The sequence below is a fragment of the Dendroctonus ponderosae genome, unplaced genomic scaffold, assembly GCF_020466585.1.
Source record: "Dendroctonus ponderosae isolate FM_Combo_2020 unplaced genomic scaffold, Dpon_F_20191213v2 Dpon_F_20191213_8, whole genome shotgun sequence".
In the NCBI taxonomy this organism is placed as follows: domain Eukaryota; kingdom Metazoa; phylum Arthropoda; class Insecta; order Coleoptera; family Curculionidae; genus Dendroctonus; species Dendroctonus ponderosae.
The window spans coordinates 1,183,719-1,208,159 of NW_026019016.1; the positions used below are offsets into that span (position 1 = coordinate 1,183,719).

At 37.1% G+C, this 24,441-nt stretch overlaps 1 protein-coding gene and 1 long non-coding RNA gene across 2 annotated transcripts in view; one reads left to right on the plus strand and one right to left on the minus strand.

The window, feature by feature from the left end:
• Positions 1–2,853: 2,853 nt before the first annotated feature.
• LOC109544857 (LIM/homeobox protein Lhx2) overlaps positions 2,854–24,441 on the plus strand; it is a gene marked incomplete in the record, with an annotated part of 80,944 nt that continues 59,356 nt past the window's right edge. The window contains 2 exon segments of the mRNA XM_048669053.1: positions 2,854–3,538; positions 21,912–21,947. Coding sequence (XP_048525010.1) covers positions 3,485–3,538; positions 21,912–21,947 — 90 coding nt within the window.
• On the minus strand, positions 14,594–15,758 carry LOC109544859. The gene is made up of 3 exons (XR_002172616.2): positions 15,571–15,758; positions 15,377–15,517; positions 14,594–15,322 (listed from the first exon to the last, which is right to left on the minus strand). It is a non-coding gene; the product is annotated as an uncharacterized LOC109544859 (long non-coding RNA).

Genomic DNA, 24,441 nt, shown 5'->3' on the forward strand with positions numbered 1-24,441 from the left:
GAGAGATGTGCTGCTATTGAGTCGCCAACTACCATTCTATAGTCATAGAATTTCTGCCAGAGTAGTTCTTTTGAAACTTCGGTCTTCTGCTCATGGACTGTTAAGAGTTTTTGCCACATTTCATGTGCATTTTCACACTTTACCAGACATTCTAGTTGGTTTGGAGAAATGGGGGTAAGTAGAATTACTTGCGCTTTTGAATTATTTTCTTCCCATTTTACCAATTCAGCAAGCGCTGAATCTTGTGGTTGGGGACACTTCCATCCACTAAATTTCCATAGCTGAAATTTTGTGCCGTCGAACTTTACTAACTCTGATGATTTTGCTGACACTGACGCCATTTTGCACTTCGATTATTCTTCAGCAGTTATCACTTTACTCACGCACTACTGAAATGTCTACACAATTTCTAGAGTGTTTGGTGTCCTGGGCCCATAACCTGTTGGTGGAATAAAGTGGACACACTCTTAATGTATGAATAAAAGTATATTGATAAATGATAAAGAACAACACAGTACAAAAGTAAATTTCCGAACACGACAACGATTTGACGACGACTAACTAAAAAAGGTTGCTCTCGCGATAAACAAAAAATGTATGCTGCCTAAGCAATATGGCTTTGTGGTACGCTGCGGTCCATAATATATATGGCTGAACTTATATTGAATATTTCCTTCGTATGATAATCTGTCCGTTTGAAGTGTGCAAAAAATTACAGCGGTAATTGCACAGTGTGCAATTATCATTCAACGATAATTGCATTGCTTACAAAAATATTTGACAGGTGTCTTTTCCTGTTGAATTAGACATCAAATGCCCAAATGCCATCCGGAAATTCCTAAGTTATTCAAATCATATTTGTTATTTAAACTTTAAAAAATGTCTCGTTTTGGTGTCAAATCACCTACTACAATAAAAGAAGTTGTTGCTGCGACCGTGCCCACGAATAATATCAACAATCAAAAATATATCGGGAGGCAGTTTCCAGCATTTTGTGAAGAAAGATGTTACAACATAAGTAAAGACACTACAGTGCACCAAAACATTCTACAAGACTGGGCGTTCAACATGAAAAGACAGAATGGTGAGGATTATAAAGAATATACTATAAAAACTATTTGGAATGTTACCGCTAAATTACTAATGGATAAATACTACAATGAACATAACGTTCGTTTTAATTCGTTTCAAGACATCGAATTTAAATTGGCTCGAGAAGCTAAAAACGCAAAACGGAAGGAGCTACAACGGGAGCCCCAGAAAAGAAAGCTCTGTTTCCATGAAATATGAGGAATTTAAGAAAATGGTCGAAAGCTGTGATGAAGACACTCCAGGTGGTCTGCAAAAGAAACTATTCTTTGGAGTGGAGGAGAAGAATCGAGATGCTTGACAACATATTTCAAAGAAGAAGTTGACAATGTAGGCGGAAAAAGAGTTGAATATAATCCAATATTTACCAAAACGACACAAGGTGAGGAGGGACCATGCGCATCATCAAAGTGGTTAATTCGTAATCGAATTAGTCCTCAGATTTGTCCAGTTCGACTCTTTCACAAATGCATGCAGAAGAGGTCAAATATCAAAATAAACCGTCTCTTTTTAACCATCTGCCCTGCTTGGAAAACGAGTGAATAGTACAAAAATATACCTTCTGGTAGGAATACGATCAGTTAGTGGACTTAGCAAGCAGAAAAAGCAGGTCTAGCGACTGCCTCAAAAAAACTGACAAACCATTCTCTGCGAGCAACAGCCGTTTCAAAATTGACTATGAAAGGGGTTGGAGAACAGCAGTTAATAAAAATTACTGCACATTCGAACACCAAATCAATGACACCATATCTCCAAATGGATAATGAACATCATCTGCAAATAACTGACAAAATGAGAGACAATGATGGTGCTGAGGTTCAGCCAAAAATGTGGGGAGCAGCGGTGTCTTCAGAAGGTTCTGCATCAAGTGTTCCTGCAGTTCCCGCCAAATCAGTTGGGGCAATCGCTAAAAGTAAAACATATTTTAACTGCACGTTAAATTGCAGCTCTTGGAACTTTTAGAATAGGCTTTTTTAGACAAGAATGGCAGCAATAATAGTGTAACTTTTAATAGAAAATCAAAGTAATAAAATTAACTTTGTTCACTCAGGAAATATTCATAAAAATTACACTCGTGCATCAAAATAAACAGATAATTGTGCATTCGAGCTTGTTGTCTTGTAAAAACTACATTGCACTTACCCCCGATAATATTAAAAGCATTTTGATTACAGTCCTATTCTAACAGGAAGCTTTAAAGTGTGTTATTTTCGTGGTGGTAAACCTGCAGTCAAATTTTGGAGAAAGTAGAAGAAAATATTGAAAACATGAGCCGTTGTCAAAAACTTCAATATTCTTCCGCAAATTGTAACAATTTGATGAAAGACATGCGTTAAGAACATCAGATTTCGGTTAATAGGAAAAGAAAAACAACGTTTGGGGCATGCTATACTTGAAGTGACACGTTTCAGGAGATTAATAATTCATCTTGATTGCAACTGTTTCACGTTGCAATCGTTGGCCACTGGCTCAGCTCCGGACGTTCCGTTGCGAAACATCGCGCTTTGTTTCCATTATTCCTCCAAGTCAGGGCGCAAATGACCACCTCGAACGGGCCTGAGAGTGAAAAAGTGCTCACCAGCTGACAATCTCGTCAAACCCATTCATATGCGACCGCAAAGTCGGGACAAAACTACTGCGGTGCCGTAGACGCGTAACAGTCCCCTCTAGTTACCATGGGCCCCGGTAGGGAACCGTCGCTAAGCTCCCCCTATTCGCCCCTACTACGCGCCCATGGGCGGAGCTCCAGACTGGTGGGCCGCATGCCCTGTTGCCCACTTTATGAGCGTCTCACAAGTGCGCGATCTCTCGCATGGTTGTCATGTGTACTCCGTTTATCAGCCAACCACCGCGGAACACATGCGCGATCTGCGTCGTTCCGGCTCTATTTTCGTGGTGTGATTGAGCCCTTTTTTCTGCGCGCAGCGTTTTGTTTGTTGTTTACGTTTTCTCACCTGTCAAGTGGTTTTTGCGTTCTCTATGAGTAATTAGAGGTGCTTTTGCAAGCGATTTACGAGTGGGACTGAAGGTGACTGAATTTTTCGCTCTTTGCCTTCGGGATTAAAACGTGATCATTTCTGTGCGCGATTTGGATTAATGACTGCATCTGAGCCATAATGGCGTTATAACGCAATAAAATCTCCGGACGCAACACTCGTCTCCCAAGCCCCTGTGGGCTGGAACTCAAAATGCCTGTCCACTACTTGGGATTGGCGATGACATGACCTCAGAAGCGCACCTCAGAACCGCTCAGCGACCAAGTGATGTGCATTGGGGACAGTAAAGCGGGACCTTTTTTTGAGACTACAGTCTCCGCCGGTGATTCGGCGTAATTGTTAAAGTGTCCGCGGATCGTAGTGGTGAGGTCCGCTCATCCGGGCTGTCCTTCCTGCAGATGGGGGTGTTTGAGGACAGTGGTGGACGACACTCCTCACCCGGCATGCACTGGGTAAGACTCACCACCCTCACATGAGTGGAGCAAGGCAAAGGCCTAACCGAGCAACCGAGCGTTTTTTCTTGTTCCACATCAACAGTTTTTTGCGGCTTTCGTCTGAGAAAAGCTAATATTTTAATAAAAACCACTTTCTAGTATTAACTGGAGGTACCCGGTCTGCAAATACCATCCAAAAGTCTTATATAATAGTCTCTTTAGTCCAAATGTGATGAAAAGGCGACGAAAAACGGCCCAAATAAGTGCCCACATTACCGAAACTTTTTTGGGGTCATGAAGATACTGGCTGTTTGTATGAACCTTCCTAGTCCGAATCATGTTAAATAGAACCGTGGCAGACAAGACTTTTAGCATTAAAATGTCCATTTCCGCCAAAGAATTCCGTTAAATTCGCGCGTTTTCACCTATTTTTTTGACAACTAATCAAGCAAAAGTCAATATGACATTTGTTGACAAACCTGTCAATTTTCCAGGAGTGCCACACCAAGACCCACAACAGTTAAACACACTAGCGAAAAGCAGTTAAAGTGATTTATTATCTAAAATTTTCGACTAGTTGGGGAAAAATTGTCGATTTGTCTTCAAAATGTGTGGGTACTTTATTATCTTAATTTGGCCGCTTTTTGCAGATGTTTATTCGATTCGTTGATTAATTTTTGGTTATAGTTTGCTTTTTCCGGAAAAAGTGCATTCTGCAGCATTGTTAACTGTACGTGATATTGATTTTTACATACTTTAAGCAAATTAGGACTCCACCAGGAGTCATTGCACCAATTTATTTCTGATTTTCTGTTAATAGCTAAATAAAGTTCCTGCTATTTTTCCCAATTTTGTTTTCTTTGATTTTTAAATTGAGTTTCTTCATCCGGTTAGAATGGCGCTGTCTAACACCCGACAAACTGGTCCTTAAGCTCTTTATTCTTTTTCGTATTTTACTTCCTATTTAATAATAATTAATAATTACATTTCTAAGCAAGCAACGAGTTTTCGCTGAAATTAATCTGACAAGCGCGCTTTTTTGCCAGCGCCTTTAGAACTCTTTCCTTTACCAGCTCTGTTTCGCATCTAGGTAAATTACAGACAAGTTTCCTCTTAATATTTCCTGTATTTTCACATTCAATGGTTATATTGGTTTATATATTTTTATTATATGGTCATATTAATATTTTAATTTAGTTTCTCTTTAATTAGTGCATTTAGAGAACAATTTGCATTCTAATTTACCAGTTTAAGTTTATTGATTTCATTTAATTTAGCATCTATTTTTGACTGTAAATATCTTCTCCATCTCTATTTTTCATTTGAAAAGAAAATTTCTCGCAACATTGCTTTGCAAACATTTCCTGACAAGTTTATACCTCTGTTTATTTTGTTCCTGTACCTAATCTGGTCGTTAAGTTGTTAAAGTTTCTATATTCCTAAATGTGTTCTTGTGTTCACGGTTTAGAATACTGTTTTTATGTTACCTCTTGATGGAGTTACAAACATACAAAATAAACAAAGGTTTGTAACAAAATTTGGTGTGCAGAACTTTTTTCAGAAGTGAAAAGAAATTCGAAATCAATTTCGAATGGCTCAGAATAAGCAGATGATTGCAGATCCAAATTTCTCAGAAAATATGAGCTCGTATTGATTTTTCTGTCTGAGATACCCGATATTGTGGGTACTCGGTTTTAAACCATGACCAAGAAAAGATGTCACTATTTAAACACCCTGTACAATTTGTTGATTGCATTTTTTGTTTATTTTGAAAGTTAAATTTTGTTCAAGAATAGAGCTACAATTCGATACGAAAATATGCAAATCGGATCACTGGCTGAGAAAATATTATCTGTTAAAACTTTTTAGCTCTAGTCTAGAGGGTCAAAAGAAGGGGTGTAATTTCAGTTTTGTGCCATTTTTTCCAAACGCCACCCAACTCTACCAAAAGCGAAAATATGCCAATAAACCGCATTTTCTAATTCTAAGGCATTTTCCGCAACATTTTCCAGACTTGTTTTTACTATCGCTCGCCTTTGCAAGTCGCAACTATTGTGCACGAAAAACCTTTAAAACATAAAAATTATTAGCAAACTCCTAACTTTTTCTGTTTGTCTAGTTTGGCTGTTGTCCGCTTTGATAGTAAATAGGTGAAATCTTCTTCCATTTGCACATAATCTCCAAATTTGAATCATGATTGAAACAGGATTGCGTCCATAAAAATGCCATTCTAATGCGTTGAGATATGTTTCTAAAACCGGCCATAAATCAACGTTCTGGCCGTATTAAATTGCTTTATTATGTTAAAACGGTAAAAGCTTCAAATATTGCGTCCTCAGAGGATTTTGGAATTATTTTAGACTTATTGATGATGCCCATTTCACTCACGTGATTCCTATCCATTTCTCCCCAGTAAATTGTAGAAAATCCTCTTGATCATGTCAATTTATTGGCATTGTTGGAAAATGTTGATGCATTTTCCCCGCGCAAATTATATATTGTATAAAAACTTCGTGATTGGTTTCGTCCTCATTGGTTGATGGACATGCAATTTAAATCCCTTGACACTCGAAGGCATCGAGGCGGCAAATTTCGGACAACAGGTCGTCTCTTTTGGGCAAAAAGAACGAAATCGAGACCGCAACACGACATGATCCAAAAAAAAAAACCCCGCCCGGATATTAATACGAAATCACGCTTCCGCCGAAAAGTGTGGACTAAAAAATTTTTCTGGCGTATTCTCTCATGTGAAATCGCTTTACGAGCCAGCTGAAACGCCAAACCGGTACTCGATCTTAATCGGTTTACCTGTTAATCTGCAGAGGTCAACAGCACCTCACAATATGCAATCTTCTGGAGTCGTGACTTTTTCATAACACCTAGCCGTGTGACGAAAACTATCATAATAACTATTCCTCAATCTTCGGTAATGTGAGGGTAATTTCCTTGTCGCCGGCGAGTTTCCTCACTTAACCTCACCCAATCTTCAACATCGTCAGCCGAGATCGCATGCCAGATTCTAGAATTCATTTCAAACCAATGAAGGTGCTAGTCGTTGCCGCTTATTCAGCTTCATTCTGTAGATCGAGCTGATTCACACACAAGTTCTAAGCGGGTTTTATCGCGTTAATCCAAAGAGACAGGGTGTCCAGCAAGGTTGAAATGTTGAACCCAAAAAGAGGACAGCACCGCTCCGGATAATGGTCGATAGGATGAGAGCGAAAGGGACAAGACATCTCGTTCGGACAGTCCCCGATGACCCATGGAAAGTAAAACAAACATTTTTGATATATTGGTCGAGCGAGGTAAACAACAGTATGGAAGAGACCGTTTGCACTATTAACAGTGGGCCTGTAGTCGAAGAGGCAGATGCACTTTTGCTGTTTCAAGTTCAGTTCCTCGTGAGGAAAACAACAGGGTTTTTATTTGCTGGCCCCGACAAAGAGGCCGATGTCGATTTTGTGGCACGTTTTGAGGACATCGAGGTTTCACTTTCGCCTTTTTTTGGCAGCAGGCTTAGAGAAGAAAACGGCTCAATGTGGATTGTTTCGGCTCAGAACAATCTGGCGTTGCTATTATTTATTATTGAGCAGCTCAAGGCAGCCCTTGCTGTCTTGAGAGGACAATTGTGTTGAATTTCAGGCCTTTTGAGCCCCAAATGTCTACCGTGATTTTTTAGCTTATTACATTCCTCGCATAGCAATTCGAGACATTTTCAACTTTTTAGGGCAAAAATCGAATTCACTTGCTGGGTTCGGACTGTGACAAATTGCAACATTTTTGCGAAATTCTCTAACTGGTTAAAATGTAAAATGTTTTGCGGTTTGAAATTGGAATTTTGATGTTCTTCTAAATATTCCGGTTTCGGGATCTCAAAAAACTACATTTATGTCACCTTTCAATCAATAAATAGAAACAATTTAAAACGAAGAAACCTTTCATTTGCTTAGTTTGTTTAGTAACCGATTTTTCATTAAGAGCATTGTATATACTTTCCTGATTGTGTTTCAATTCCAAATTAAAAATTAATTCCTGGGTTTCAGTCATTTATTGTTTTTATTTATCAATTAAAATACGTTTCGGTGTATTTTTCCACCATCATCAGTTTTTATGTGTAGCGTTGTTGCTACTTTAAGCCTTGGCATAGATTACGTATCCCAAGGTAAAAATACTCCGAAACTGATTTGGAATTAAGAGCATTGCAATGACTTTTGCGAATAAATTTACCCGCCGTCCGAGAAAAATTTATTGCGCCGAAATTAGTTGAGACTGAAAGGCGATTTCTACAGCGTTAAATAACGGAATGTTCGCTCTATGTTTCCTGAAACTTTCGTTTTCGTACAGCTTTGGGCTACAGTTTTAAAATTTGTCAAAATAAGACTTGCTCTTAAGCAAGCTCTTGCAAAGTGCAAGTTTACCCGCAGTTAATGAAATTTTTTTTACGCTAACACCAATCGAGATTGAAAAGCGTTTTCAACCCAAATAACTAAAGGAATCTGCGGTATATTTTTGCTGAAAGTCTGGTTATCTTACAAGATTGCGATTAATTTTCAAAACTCAAATTAAGACAACTACGTTACAAGTGCAAATTTACCCAACGTTCCTCAAAAAAGATTTTCGCCCAAACCAGTTGAAACTGAAAGGCGTTTTTCACAGTAATAAATAGAGTAAAATTGAGACTTAATTTTGAGAACTACTCAAAGGACACTTCCGACTAAATTTACACACAGCTTTTCGAAAATTTATTACATCAAAACCAATTGAGAAAAGCGTTTTTAATGGCGAGAAATACAGGAAACTTCACTTTATGTTTTTTCTGCGTTTCGTTTGCTGTTTGTGCTGAATTTTTTAAAGCGAGATTTGCGACTAAATTTGCACGCGTTTTCTCAGCAAAATGGTCACTCCTAACCCAACTGAGATAAAAAAAAGATTATTGGGGAATCAAATTGAGGAAACTTCACCCTAAGCTTGATGGGAGTTTCATTTACTGGCATCTTTGAGATGCATTTTCAGATTTTTTTAAAGTAAGAGATGCATTGACTTTTCTTTCTTCTTCACTTCAATGTTTGTTTGTAGTTTTGTTTGCTCAATGGATTGGACTAAAGTCTGAGAACTACGAACTAAAACTTTGAACTAAAATTTACCCTCCGTTTCTTCAAAAAATTCTTAGACGTAAACAGGTTGAGATCGAAAAGCGTATTTTTGCATTAATTGCAATAAATCTAGCGAACCTCGCCCCTTTTATTTTATTACAGGCTTGGAGTGAATTTTTGGGAACTTCTCAAAATAAGGCTCGCAGGGACTTTTACTAGTTTAAATTTACAGGGCGTTTTTTGGAAAATTTCTCGCGTCTAAACCAGTTGAGATCAGAAAGTGTCTTCGTGGTAGTAAATAGAGTTTCAGACTGAATTTTGAAAACTGTGTAGTCTCTTGTCACTAAACTTACTCACAGTGTAGGTTTAAAAGCGTTTTTTGTGACAATCAATAGAGCAAACTGTAGTCTATGTTTGGTCAAAGTTCTGTTCTGTTATCGGCTTGGACTGATTTTTTGAGAACCTTTCAAAATGAGACATGCAGTGACTCGAAAGGTGTAAGGAAAATGACTCGTTTTTGCAACAATTTCTCTTGGGCAAACCAGTGCGCGAAAGAAGGGCGTTTTTGCGACAATAAATGGAGAAAATCTCGCTCTATAGTTGGTGAGAGTTTGAGTTTTTTAGACTCAGAATGCTCAAGTACTCAAAAAGGGACTTGACTAATGCGACTTAATTTTCCCGATGGTTACGCTCAAACCAGCGAGTTGTTCATCCAGTGTCTTTTAAAAGCAGGATTTTAGGAAACCGTCAATTGCGTATTTTGGAAGTGCCGGCGTTTTTACATCTTGTAGGTCACTCAACTCGTTGGCAACGACAAACCAATGGGCCCAGTAGATTTTCCATTTTTTCCATGCAATTCAGTCTAAACCAGTGGGCTCGAGCTGATCCATAAGCACTAGTGGGATTTTCCAGACAGTATCAGACGTGGCCAAGTATCGAACACGGATTCGTACATCGATTTAACATTAATGTCTTAATAAAATAAAAAACAACCTTCACTAATGTCAAAGTTTAATTTAAGCAACAGATAACTGGTAAATATTATTTTATCTCTTTTTTTCTCTCTTATCGTCCATAATATTCAGAGTCAGACATGACTTATCCGAACCTTGAACTGTATGTAATTCCATACACTGCTTCAGTTTAATTATTGTATTAATAGATTCGTCAAGTTAATAACTGGGCAGAGAATCACACATTTTTGAACAAAATGGAATGGAATTAACGTTTTTTCGGTCACAAACAAATTTTCGTTCAATGAGTCAAACGTCTTGCGGTGCTGTGGTCACCTCTGAAGACGGTAGCTGCGCGTGCTAGCGAAACATCCACATCAGAGCCTCAGCAGCATCAGCGGTTTTTTTGGGAAAATCGTTCGAAATTCCGAAAAGTTCGTTCAACCGCAATTTCATTCTTCATCCGCTTTCGATCTGGCTGGTATTAAACAACGTATTACACATTATTTAAGGGGTCCGATACCTTTGTAGTGTCAAAATTATAAACTGGCGTTTGGCACAGTTCGACATGTGTAAGTCAGCGGGGTCCCGAACCAGGATGGTCTATAACTCTTTCGAAACCGAGGCAGGTGAAACGGTTTATTTTTATGCAATCGGTGGTCTGAATATTTATGTCATATATTTTACTTTTATTTTTACCGATGCGACGATATAAATATCTAGTTTTAAAAGAGCAAGTCAAGTTTTATGAACTTGTTTACAAGAGGCCCGAGCAGTTATTTACCGGGGAAACGTTTCAGCTTTTCCGTGATAGAAAGTTTACACTAGTCAATATTTCCTACATCAAAGGTTGCGGTTCTTATGGACCATTCATTTATTTTTCACAGTATTTGCAGTTCATTTATAAGTTGAACAATCAGAAGCCCTGTTTGCTCTCAGTTTTGTTTTCTGGATGCAAATGGACGCGCATTCCTTAAAGATCCAGGTGGAAAAACCACGAAAGGAAGCAAACTTGTTTAACGAAGTCTGTCTGAAATGGTTAATGGGGGTCTGAAGAGCTTCCCAGTAGGAAATACTTGGGGAAATCAGTGAACTTCTTGCTGAAGATGAAGTAGTGTTTGAGGCCATGAAGTTATACCCTTTGAGGTTCCTAAAGAACAGGCGTTTTTTAGAGCTGAAGATAGAACAAATGATTAGGCACGAAAAAATGAAAAGCCCTAACTATTTTCAAAGTCAAAGAGACCCAATGCATTAGAACACCAAAACATCCATCAGGAAACTGGCCAAGAAATTGTTGAATGAGCGACTCCAATTTAATAAGCAATGAAGATGTGAGAAGGAAGTGCAAGCACAGATGATGAAAGCCAGTGGGTTTTTCCAGCTGGTTGAAAGATTCATATGGAAGATCAAGTACTTAAATGTTGAATGAAAAAATCTTAGGATGAACAGCATTCGAAACATGGAATCCAGGATGTGGCCAGATGATTAAGAATTCAAACAGTTGCATTAAATATAGTGGCATTGTTTGTGATTTCATTTCCTCTTCTTGTCTGCAGAACTATTAGATAAGTAAGTTATTGAGTTGGATTATTAATAATAATGAGAGATAATAATGATTCTCTCGATGAATGAAGTCAAAACAGCGAAACAACAAATCGCACAGAAAGCTTGAAATATTTATCAAAGAAGAGAATCAAAGACACCAAGCAAACACAGGCAAATTTGTAAAGGATCTGAACGTTTTACTATCAGAGTGTTGATGACTGTCACTTCACAGTAACAGTATTTTTTTATTTATTAGTCGTTTAATCAGTCTTCTCATCATCTTCTTTAGGTTACTCTATTTAGCTTTGTAAGTAAATCGACGAAGAGGCAAAGATTGTATCTTTTGAAGAAATGATCCAAGGAATACGCTTTTAATAGAAGCTGAATTTGCTTAATAAAATTTTTCTGGGTTTTCAAATTTATATATTTTTTTTGCATTCAAAAGCTCGTTTCGTCCCTAATGAAAGCTGTGAATGTTTTGCATTATACAGCAAACATTTCGGGGGGTTTCGATTTGCCCTCATCAGAGATTTTTCGAAATTTCACTATTTTTTTCTAGCGTACTTTATGCTACGATTTTCAAAAGTTGATGTTATTAATGGAAGAGTTCAAAATTTGGGCAATTTTTGATTGACAGGCTAATTGTCCATTATTGGACCCCTGAAATTTTCGATTTATTTTCATCATCAGAGAATTTTTTTCACATTTTTCCGAYTTTTGAATAGTTTCAATTTTGGGCATTAGGGCATTAAGTAGAGAACSACTTGGCTASTGACTTCTGGAAGTTTCGAATTGTTGCCATCATCAGAKATTTTTTGGCGAATTTTCAAATTTCGTTGGTTTTATTGCATAATTAATGCTCAGTCTGTTCAAAAGTAAATTCCCTTCTTCGATGAGATAAAATTTTGAGGCTCTGTTATTATGCAGCCAAGCTGAAGATGGAACAAATAATCAGACAYGAAAAAATRAAAAGYCYTCACTATTTTCACAAACTGTGTYAGGCGGATGATGGGAMACTCATCGCGGAAAGATCAAAGAGACCCAATGCATTAGAACACCAAAACATCCATCAGGAAACTGGCCAAGAAATTGTTGAATGAGCGACTCCAATTTAATAAGCAATGATGATGTGAGAAAGAAGTGCAAGCACAGATGATGAAAGCCAGTGGGTTTTTCCAGCTGGTTGAAAGACTCATATGGAAGACCAAGTACTTAAATGGTGAATGAAAAAAATCTTAGGATGAACAGCATTCGAGACGAAGACCTTGAGGAACAACATGGAATCCAGGATGTGGCCAGATGAATTAGAATAAGACGAACACTGTAGAATAAACCCGTTAACAGAAAGGACGACGAGAAATCACCAAAAATCTAGAAGAAAAGAGACAAACCAGGCGTTTCACCACAAGAAACCCGTATTGAAAAAAAAGCACACTTTTTCGAAAAGTGGTTGCCAGTCTTCGTTCTATTGAAACACGAGTTACGATTTACGCAAACCAAAACCTTCATTTGTTCCCAAATGGCCACAATTTTTACTCCGTCCCCAAAGTTACCAGACAATCTTGTTTCTTCCATCGAAACACAACTACCTTCTTAGACAATCCCATGGGTGTTGAGTTGCATAACCCAATAATATAACATTTTTCCAAGCCAGAAGAGAAATCGATCTTCGATCATGGCAACTTTCCTGCAAGGTATGAAACAGATTAGGCGTTAATCGGTTTATGCAAGCGGCTTGCTGCTTTGACACGCCTTAAGTGACACGTAATTTTTGATTGATTGGTCCATCAGGAATTACTGTTGGTTCGTAAAAGTATTTGCTTTAGAAAAAAACCGGGGAAAAAACCAAGTGGACGTAGGCAAATCAGTATCAGTTTCAACGTGGATTCTTCGAATTGATGAGGAAATGTTTGCACCAGAGTGGAATTTGGGAACGCAGCTTTCGACCACTAAGGCACGTTTTATATGCAACACAATAATACTCTCGACACCGAGCTTTGTGGCTGATTTTTCAATGAACTTTGGGCATTTGCTAGGAGATTAGTGCCTTTCCGGTATTTTTATACAGAGCATTCAAATGCGTTTACAGCCACCACATAATCGGATAGGTTTCGGGTTAACAATGCCCGCTTCCAACAGAGGGTCCGATTTCCCCGGCTTGTCCATCGTTCCGATGTCTTTTGTAGCAGAACCTGATATTAATAATCACAGAACAAATCCTGCCTTATCACAGCTGATAACAGTTTAGAAGGAGCTGATTAATCAGCTAAACGAATTCGAGGACGCAGTTAATCCTAGTCCGGGTTGCACACTTCAAAGATATAAAACGACAATTCAGGTAGTCCATAATAGACCCACAAACTGTTTTCTTCTAAATTGTCATAAATGGCACTCAAAAGCTACAGTTTACTGTTATCGGCCTAAACATCTGCTTTGTAAAGGGAGCCTTAGGTGGTCCTTAGATATGGACGATGGCTTTAAATGGTTTTAAAATGATGGACTTGGTGACGAATTTGACAATAATTCCGGTATTTTGGGGTCTGTGTCCTTCAGTTCACAGTCACAGTGTTCTTGTTCTTGTAGGCTTTGAGTATTTGTGCTCGATTTACCGTTCATTCATAAATAATTCGGGTGGTACCTACCAGATAAAGCCACTGTTCCACTATTCTCAAAGTGGTCCGAATGAAAAATAATCATCACTTTGGGTCTAACAGTAAGTTTTTTTTCAAATAATTTGCATTTATGCATGGGCCTGGTAATATGCATGATTCTAGTGGAACCCACCTGAAATCCATCATCAGTGTTTCAGCTGCACCTCATGTAGCGTTTCAAATTGTATCTAATTACAATGTGAATTTTTCTTACTGCTTAGATGCAGAAAATTACACCGTTTGCCTGTCTGGTGCGGGCTTAACGGTAAAAAATTCTTTGATATTCCCCAGATAAGAGCCATTTCATTATATGGTTCACATATACATAATATGTGCTCTTACCCTTGATACTTTATGGAAATGTCGGATGTACCATAAGCGGTGATTATCATAGAAAGTACAAGATTTAGTTTAATCGCGTTATTATCCAGGTTCCGTTATGGTTTCCTTCTTATTCACCTCAAACTCACTTGGGATACATTTAGTTCAAAAGCCTCCAAGAATTGTGCTTTGGTTTTCATTCAGACTATTCAGAGACTTCATTTCAGATGCTTCTTTAATTTTTTCAATTAACTAAAAAATTGATAATTTCATAAAAAATACACCTTTATTCCCTCTGATTAAAAACCATCATTAACGGCCAAAAGCATTCGTAGCCTCTGCTCGATTGGGGCATTCTTGTTGATTATTGCGTGTAATATATTATTATTTTGCAGATAAATTCGGCTTTTTCCCCCGTATGGCCGTTAAAATAACTCATTTGTCAGATTTACTAATGAGTGAACGAAAAAAACGAGAATAAATCGTGGCAGTTAACAAGCACTGAAACAATAATTATTTGTTGAAAAGAATTTATTAATATGGTTGTGTGGAGCTCATTAAGAAATATTTGCCAGGTCTTTCCTTCTATGGACATTTTTTTCGTCGCGAAACAGGAAGTTACTGATTATTGCTGTATAAATTGCACGTATGGAAGGGGTTTTTTCACCCTGATTTCGTTAAAGTATTGGAATTAATTATTTATAAATATTAATAATCCCGATACAAGGAACAGGAAGGCAATGGCGACAATTAGCTTTTTACAGAGAACTCTTTGGTATGGAAGCCAACTTCTGCCTGATCTGAGTGAGGGGACAGTGATAATGATCGTCCGGTGAGGGTTTTTGAGGAAATATCTTTGAAATTTTCCTCTGCCTTGAGAAGATATCGGGCACAAAAATCTACTTACAGTCTTAAACTAACAATCAACGTGAAAACCTAATCAAATAAATCAAACTGTAGACCTTCGAGTAGCTGCCACTGATGAGACATTGTAAAGCCTCCAGTAGTAGGTGAAACTGGAAAAAACCACCCCCAAGTGCAAACCCTTGACGCAGATGTAGAATAAATATTCCCTATCATCCATTTTCCGATTGCTTCGCACAACATGCGAAAGGGTGAATCCAGCATCGATAAAATGGCTGATAATCAGGCAAACGAGAACGACCTTTACTGCGTCCAGTCGCACGGATTTCCAGATTAATGGGAAATAGATGATGATCACCAGGATGCCGAACAGACCTGGAATGGAGTTGGGGATTTTAGCGTTTGGTTGGGAGGCCTGCGGGCTCGTACTCATTAGTAGATAAGTGATTCCCCACCAGAACATTTTGGTCCCGAAGACTAGATAGAGACTTATGGCCAGTTTCATATGAGCAGTAATTAAAGCCGTACTGTTCATTGTTAGCAGTAGTTCGCGCAACCATTTTTGGGGCTCTGTAAAGTTCACTTTTTCAACAACCATTTAATAAGGTTTTTAAGGGGCTTACCATCAGCCACAGGGGCTTGATGCGATTGCTGCGGTTCTTCCTTGAAAGCATTGATGGCCCTAATAATGTATTAAATCAGCTTTGCCCTAAGGAAGCGGATGTATTTTAAATGCTTTTTTTATTTCCCTTTCTGTGTCCAAAGATTGATACAATTTTGACAATATTTTCAGTCAGTTTTGGGGGTACGTTCGATACTTAACCTTTCAAGGCATTTTGCAAAGAAAGTGTGCAGTCGAGGAAAACTGTTAATTTCACGACTTAAAAATCAGTATTTTTGCCACAAATTGCGGTGTTTGGGTGTGTTCTATACGGTTGGCTAATAGAACGTCGTTGAGTTCTAAGGGCTGGAAGTTTAATACAGATACTGCAGTTGAGTGAAATGATGCACATTTGGCCTATCATTCATAAGGTTGGCAAAAATCAGCGTTTTGCGTCATTTCAATGAAATTTCTAAGGTTTTTAGCTGCCAGTGTCTTCCATAGAGTGGTTCAACTGAACATTTCTGCCTGCCGAGGATTGGAAGTTTCGAATTTTTATTGGGGTGTCTGAATTCAAGCAGGTTTTTCTTGTATTTTCTGCAATAATTTTTGGTCCCGTCTTTTCAAGGTTCTAAAATGTTTAAATTTCCTGCGATTTTCGTACAAATTTGACGAGTTTTAAAGACGATTGTCTTCTATAGGCTGTGCGAGTTTCAAATTGTTGCCTTTTGAGAGTTCGAAATTAGGCATTTTCCAAAGAGAGCGAGCGGTTGAATGGAAAAGCTTTTGTGCTGCCGCATTTAGAGGGTTTTAAAAATGCCAGATTTTTTGAATTTTCCTACAAATTTACTGTTTTGAGAGTCAACTATGTGCTATAGGGTTTTGCAAATATAGGCAAATGCAAGTCGCCAGCTTTTGAGAATTGGAAGTTCAACATTTCCGAGAGAGAGAGAACAAATCAGTAAAAACGAATAAACGTGGATTTCTAGGTGGCAATTACCGAGTTCCCAAAATTCAGGTTGTAGTCCAATTTCAGGGAAATTTTGAGTGTGTCCTGCTTCGAGCATCTTCTATCGGGTGTGCCAATTTCACGTCGCTGTCTTCTCAGAAGTGGAAGTTGGGGATTTTTAATGGCGAGTCTGCATTTGGGTGCAAACATTTTTGACGCTCATTTCTACCGTTAAAAACACATTTTTTAAATTTTTTATTTATTTTTAAATTTCAGGGCTTTTAAACTCAAATGTCTCCTACGAGATGCGAAAATTTAAAGTTGTTAACTTGGCAGAACTAAAAATTACGCATTTTCCAAAAAGAGCGTGTGGTTGAGTAACAAAACTTTTTGTCTCGCATCCACAGCGTTTTAAAATTCGGCATTTTATGCAATTTTATTGGAAATTTTACGGTTTTTAGAGCCGATCGTCTTCTACAGGGAGAGCGAATTTGAATAGCAAATTTCAAGCCGTTACCGTCCTGGAATCGGAAGCTAGATTTTTCAAACGAAAGGGCTCAGTTGAGTGAGCATTTATTTTTTTACTCGTATTCACAATGCTGTGAAAAATTCCCATTTTTGGCCATTTAAGGGGCAATTTTAGCTTGCGTAGGGTCAACTGTCTCCTATAGGGCATGCGATTTTCAAGCCGTTACCTTCAGAGAACTGAAAGCTAGAAATTTTCCAAACAAAGTCTGTTTCTCCCGTCTAGTTTACGATGGAACCATTTGTCAGCAGGAAAATTATAAAAGTCGCCGGATATAATTATGATCGTCCATCAAAGGAAACAATCCAAAGTAAGCCAACCTGAATACATGCAATAATCGGCCAATGGCTGAATGTGTTTTTCCCATAATACGAGTAGCAAATTGCCACAGCACCTTTTTCAGCCAAATTAGCAATTCTAAACGAAAAAGATCAGCAAATCACGATTAATATAATTAAGACGCTAACAAAACAGTACCGTGTACATTTAGTTATTTACAAATGACAGTTACGATTGGTGCTGGAAATGTAATTGCGAATTGTAATTGTTTTAATTGTGCATTATCTCGAACCGAGATTGCAGGTTAATTTATCTGGGCAATTATATCTATGATTGCAGTTGTTTCGTGTTATTAATGTAAATACGAATACATAAGTTTAATGGTCAAGACCTGGAACTCTGCCTTTTGTCTATCGGTAGTTTTATTGTTGCACACTCTATTTATTAACCATTAACTTTCTTCTCATTCTCGTCAAAGACGTTGAAGAAAATGTTTGAATAATCCTCATTTGGTGTTAAATAAAAGAGGCGACAAAACGATCAAAAGCTATCACATGCATGTGGCATTTCCCCCGAAATTAAGAAAAAGTTCGTCGTTTCGTTGCAAAGATAGCGGCCATCTGCTATCTGTTATTCGTAATATGAAAACAACATTCTCAGACATCCAAATAGAATCTCGCTTTTGTAAAACATTATAATAAGAAATACAAATAAATATCAACACATATATAATATTTCAATATCGAAATCGCCGTGTTTTAATACGGATGCCCTGATATCTCTTGCTGACCTATGCTTTGACTTCCTGAACTTTTGATAAGCTCGTCTGTGGGTGTAGAAACACATCGTCGGTTTTAAATCGCTTTTAAAACACAAGTGATTTGACTGGTTTTGCGGTTTTTGCCTGTTTTACTACGGCTTAATCACCAGTAGCAGAACTATGAAAGAACATTTATACTAAACTGACAAAATATTTTTATTGAGATTGTTTAAGACGAGGTGTAGAAAAGCATAAGCCATTACACGTTTATGCAGATAATTCCACAATTGCAAATGAATTGATGAATAGTTTGGTGAATTATTGGGTTTAACGTCGAGCTAATGTAGAGGATGAGCTAATTTCAGCCAGTGAAACTCTCGAACTAGACGGGGCTTTTATTCGAAAATTTATATAAACCAAAAATGTCTTTCTGTTTTTCAGTTATTGACAAAAAATAATTTTTAAATAATATTAAAAGAGTCGATTAATTGTTTCATAAGTAATCAGGAAATACCTAGGAATGTTGGAGTCGAGTCTGCATAAGAGAATTTAAACAGTTGCATTAAATATAGTGGCATTTTTTGTGATTTCATTTCCTCTTCTTGTCTGCAGAACTATTAGATAAGTAAGTTATTGAGTTGGATTATTAATAAGAGTGAGAGACAATAATGATTCTCTCGATGAATAAAGTCAAAACAGCGAAACAACAAATCGCACAGAAAGCTTGAAATATTTATCAAAGGAGAGAATCAAAGACACCAAGCAAACACAGGCAAATGTTTAAAGGATCTGAACGTTTTACTATCAGAGTGTTGATTATTTTCACTTCACACTAAAAATATTTTTTTCAAGAACATTTTCAAGTTGTTGGCATCTCAGCAATCTTTTGATTCTCTTTAGTTTATTCTATTTAGCTTTGTAAGTAAATCGACGAAGTGGCAAAATTTGCATTTTTTAAAGAGGTGATCGAAGGAATACGCTTTTAATCGAAGCGAAACTTGCCTAATAAATTAAATTTATGTAATTCCGACTTTAAGAAAATTTTAGTCAGTTTTCAAATCTTAATTATTTTCTTTGCCTTCAAAAGCTCGTTTCTTCCCTAATGAAAGCTGTGGATATTTTGCATTATACAGCAAAAATTTCTGAGGGTTCCGATTTGCCCTCATCAGAGATTTTTCGAAATTTCACTATTTTTTTAGGGTACTTTATGCAACGTTTTTCAAAAGTAGATGTTATTAATGGAAGAGTTCAAAATTTGGGCAATTTTTGATTGACAAGCTAAATGTCCATTATCTGACCCCTGAAATTTTCGATTTATTTTCATCATTTTTGTTTTTTGTTTTCACATTTTTCCGACTTTTGGATAGTGACAATTTTGGGCATTAAGTAGAGAACGACTTGGCTAGTGACTTCTGGAAGTTTCGAATTGTTGCCATCATTAGAGATTTTCTGGTAAATTTTTAAATTTCAACTTTTCTGTTGCGTAATTTATGCTTGGTTTCTTCAAAAATAAATTAGTTTTCTTATATATGAACTAAATCTTTGAGAATAATATGGCCAAAAATTTTGATTTTGCTATCTGAGCGTTTCGATTTGCTGCCCCAATCAGTGGTTTTTTGCGAATTTTGAAGTCGCATCTAAGCAATTTCTTTTATAATCCATAGAGCTTATTCTGAAAAGTAATTTGTTTAATATTACACTATAATTTTCCGCTTTGTGGCATTATGGAGTGAAAATTCTCACTAGTGAACTATGAGGGTTTCGAATTACTGCCATCATCAGAGATTTTTCGGCAAATTTCCGAAGGTCAATATTTTTCTTGCGTAATTTATGCTCGTGCTTTAAACATTAATATCTTCATTAATAGAAGAGTTCAATATTTTGCCATTTTTCATTAGCAAGCTAAAAGTCGATTTATGGCCCCCTGAAAGTTTCGATTTGCTACTGTAAACAGAATTTTTTTTCGAATTTTTAAGATTCACCTGCATTCTTTTCTCAACGTATGCAGGCTGCTCGAAAAAAATCCAAATTCTCCGCTAATTGAATAGTTATAATTTTGGGCATTGTGGTATTATGTAGCGAACTGTCTGACTAGTGACCTCTGGAAGATTAGAATTGTTGCCATCATCAGAGATTTTTTGGCGAATTTTCGAATTTCGTTGGTTTTATTGCATAATTTTGTTCGGTCTGTTCAAAAGTAAATTCCCTTCTTCGATAAGATAAAATTTTGAGACTAGGTTTTTTCTGAACGTTTCGCGTCCATCATCAGAGATTTGTTGTCAATTTTTAAGTCTCTTTATTTCATAATGTACTTATGCAGGTTGCTTGATTTCATAATTTGTCTTATAATGGAACAGTTATCATTTTGCGCTTGATCTCGTTAAGTAGCAATATTTTCCATTGCGTAATTTATGCTGCTTTTGTCGCTTGCTCATGTAAATTCAAATACCATTTGCATCTGCTTCTATCAATGTCCAGTGGTTATAGAGGATAGTCCGCCTTCCAACCGAAGCAGCTAAGAAACGTCTGCGAAGTCTCGGTATAAAATCTAAGTTTTTTTGTTAAAAAATCCGCTTTAGTCAATTAGGCTTTTAGACAAATATTCTAAAAAAAAATTGAACTTTTCTCAATTTATAAAGCATGGCAACATGCTGACTTTGGCACCTGTACAGGAGGTTTGGCTCATTAATATCCTATAAATAACCGGTTCGGGAAAGCGATCGACTATAAATCAAAATAAAACCGAAGGAAAATCAAACGTACTGGAGCATTATAGAAACATGTATCACTTGCACAGTGAGCAAATAATTTCAATTGAAACTGGTACTCGACTGTATTCGTGTTTATTTAAAAATCGCCATTGGTTGGCAGCATTTTACCATATTCAGAAATAATTGTATATCATTTAAAATAAACCGAGGGAAAAGTCTGCATTTGTGATTGGACAAATGTCAGCGCTGCGCGACACCAGAATACTAAAAAACCCGACCTGACTATATACGTCGAAATTGAAGTTGTCTTCACTGAAGAAAAAAATCCCCGGGACTTTGCAAAAGGCAGCCGATCCGTTTACCAAAACGGTGTGATATTTATTTTAAAATTCATTAACATGGGGTTTTTAATTCTAATTCGTTCAGCCATTTATGGGTGTCGGCCTTAAAATCTGCAACATGTTGAGGACTGAAAGAAGGCACTAACAGCTGAAAAAAGTGAGGATGCTTAGTGTTGCTGGTTTTATTGTTGTAATTTTATCGGCTCCTTGTTTAGTTTATTTCGTTCTTCACGTTCATTGCCTGAAATTTTTGGTATATTCCCTGCTTAGATCCTCATGATGGATGGAAATATTTGGGTCAATTCCAACAGTTTAGTTAGTTGTTTTCGCATGTTCCAACATGAAATGTCCTCCTTCCTAAACGACTTCAACTAATATCGCTAATTTATCCCCGAACAACGATTCCACATTGAATCAATCTTCGATGGCATACATCTTTCGGCTAATCGCCCATTTCCAACACTATTTATCGGAATCCTGGCAGTTTTTTTCAGTGATTTAGACCCGAACTGTGCGCTCGTATCACAAATATTAAAGAAATGTTGTTTTGGCGCTTGTTACAAATAACTTAGGCTAATTTATGAGACGACGGTGACATTGTTTCAGGGAGTGGGCCCAAAAAATGTATCATTTATAAACTCAAGGAAAATGTTGTCAGATTTATCGAAAATTGCGCGCCTAGTGGGAAAAAAATTCTAAATAATTATAAATAAAAAATAATTAGTTAATATTCTTTTTAATTTAACTTGAATTAAGGTTGAGCAACTTGAGAAATCCAATTTTTTCTCCCATTCCAGATATCCAGGGCGTCCCAGTCCAAGATATTTAGCGGGGTAAGTTTCAAAAAACCATTGTAGTCAAATTTGTATCGTTTTAGTACATAGTTTAGCCCTACGATGGATAAAAAAAAAATTGGAAACTCTTTAAATCTGGCAACAAAGTTCCAAGCTATAAATACCGGTCTTTGACGTTGACCAAATTCACTGGATGAATTATGAGCGCGATTCGTTTTTGAAAAATGTACTTTTGAGGCCGTTAATTACGGAACCCACCGCCACTGTCACGGTGTCGCTGTTGTCGACTTGGTCGCAGACAAATGACTGTCGTGGTAATTTATATCCGCACCCAAAATAGGACGATAAAAAACAGCTTCTATTCCAGAGCAAAAAAACACACACACACTCACACATTGGAGTTATGAATGAATACGGCGCTTAAAAATAGTTCAAAGCACTGTCACTCCGAATGGTTAAGACTTAAGTTCTCACTGACTTTTATATTTTATCTGGTTGAAATTTATGAGCATTTTCCCCGTCTATTTTCGAGTTTCCAATGGGAGCTTCCTCATTTTTTTATTATCGCGATTCGTCTGTTTACGTGTGTCTGGATAGCGGGTTTGGGACTGGACTAAAACTCCCTCTGGAAACCTTCAAAAATCCGGATTAGCTGGTCAAAACCTCGGCAATTTTTCGAGAATAAAAGGAGTTTTCAATCCAATCCAGACAGATTTTTTGCACTTTGGGGACGGTACCGGACTCAAAATATTCCTGTGTTTTTTCGTGCGATTTAAAGGCATATTTTTATTTTCTATGGTGCTATTCAGCTCGTTCACAGCAATGTAGATCGCATCTAAGGCAAGCAGTACCCGTTTCTAAATTCATTTATGTATTTATTTACATCCGCCCATTCTGCACGCTACGCCATCGGCGGATGTCTGAAATTTATATTTATTTTAACACAACCACAAACAACTGTACATTCGTATCATTTTTATTAATGACAAAAAAGCTGTGAATCCCGTAAAAGTTTAAAAGAATCACCTATTTAACAGTGGAGGGTTGAAACTTTGACCGGATTCGAACATTGGACAGCACGGTTCCAAATGATTACCCTTGAAGATGGCAGTTGCTGATGGTGGCAAAACGTCTGCTCCAAGTTGAAAACCATCAGTCTGAAATGTTTAAGCCACGTGTGCAACGTTAATTGCCTAAAGCGAATAGGCTTAGTAAATAATAAAGTAAATCATTGAATGGAACTGATTTATAATTATGTTGCTAATGCACTCAGATTAGTTGCGGGATTTTAGTTTTGAGCTTAATTAAATTTTGCATTTTGCAACGTTGGCGTAATGAAATATTGTTGCAAATTTGTTCCTGCTACAGGGTGATTAATTAAGTACGAGGCTCGGTCAATGTCGCCAATTCCTAATGTTTGCAAAAATTGTACTCGCTAAGCAAATAAAGAACAATCAATGGAAAAAATCACACTTAAACGCCTGCAATTTTACGTGATTCTTCTATGATAAAATGAAGTAATTACTTGGGGTGTATGCAAAAAATGCCAATAATTAATTGAGGAATCATAATTAAATCGAACAACTATGTGAACTGATGTGGAGAATTGAGGCAAAGCCACATTAAAATTGAATCCATTAACATTTCACGTTGTCATAAAAGGCACAAGAGCCAAGCGCGTTTTTTTGCGCACAGCAAGAAAGTTGAAATTGAATAGATTAGCGGTTTTGTCTGTTTTTGGAAACGGTTCTCATTCAATAATCGATCTAGATTAGAGCGCATTTGTCGCATGTAATCGGCATGCCAAAGCGTAGAGAATGAAGATAAATTCTCAATGTGAAGAAGATCAACAACTACGCGACCAGATATCGAAATGGCAAGGAGCAAACCGCAATAAATTCCTAGCCATAGATGACTTTTCGATTTTATGATAGGCAAGTTCTTCTACGGGGAAAAAAGGCATGGCCGAGGAGTTGGATAGAATTTTAAATTTGTAAGGAATTAGCTTTCCCACAGATAAATCGTAATAGATTCTAGAAAAAAACTGCTGAATTATATTTTATCTGTTGGTTGGTGAGCGAGGTTGATGGATGGTACCATCTAAGAAGTTTTCCCAGTACTTTGTGGTACGTTCCCATGCGGCGAAACCACCAGGAGTTCTATCTTTTTCTGCAATTTGCCAGAGAATTAATCAGCAGAATTAACTCAGATTTTTTGGTAACCACTGTTTCATCATCTTTTAGTAGTACTATTTTGAGATGGAAATTAATGTGTTTGCAAACGAATTTTTAGTGGATTTTATCTCTACTTTTCTCTGTTGCTTTTATTATTTTTTGAAGTTGAAGATTGTCGATTAATTCAGTTTGTAATGAGAAAATGCATTCAACATTGTAAATAGATTTGGTTTCATTCTTCAACTTCTTTAGATCTTCATCGAATACGAAATGTTACACACAATTACTTGTTTAGTGCCGCTTTTTGATTTTGTATTTATTTTATATTTAAATCGTTTGGCAATCAGCTGCCGGGTTGC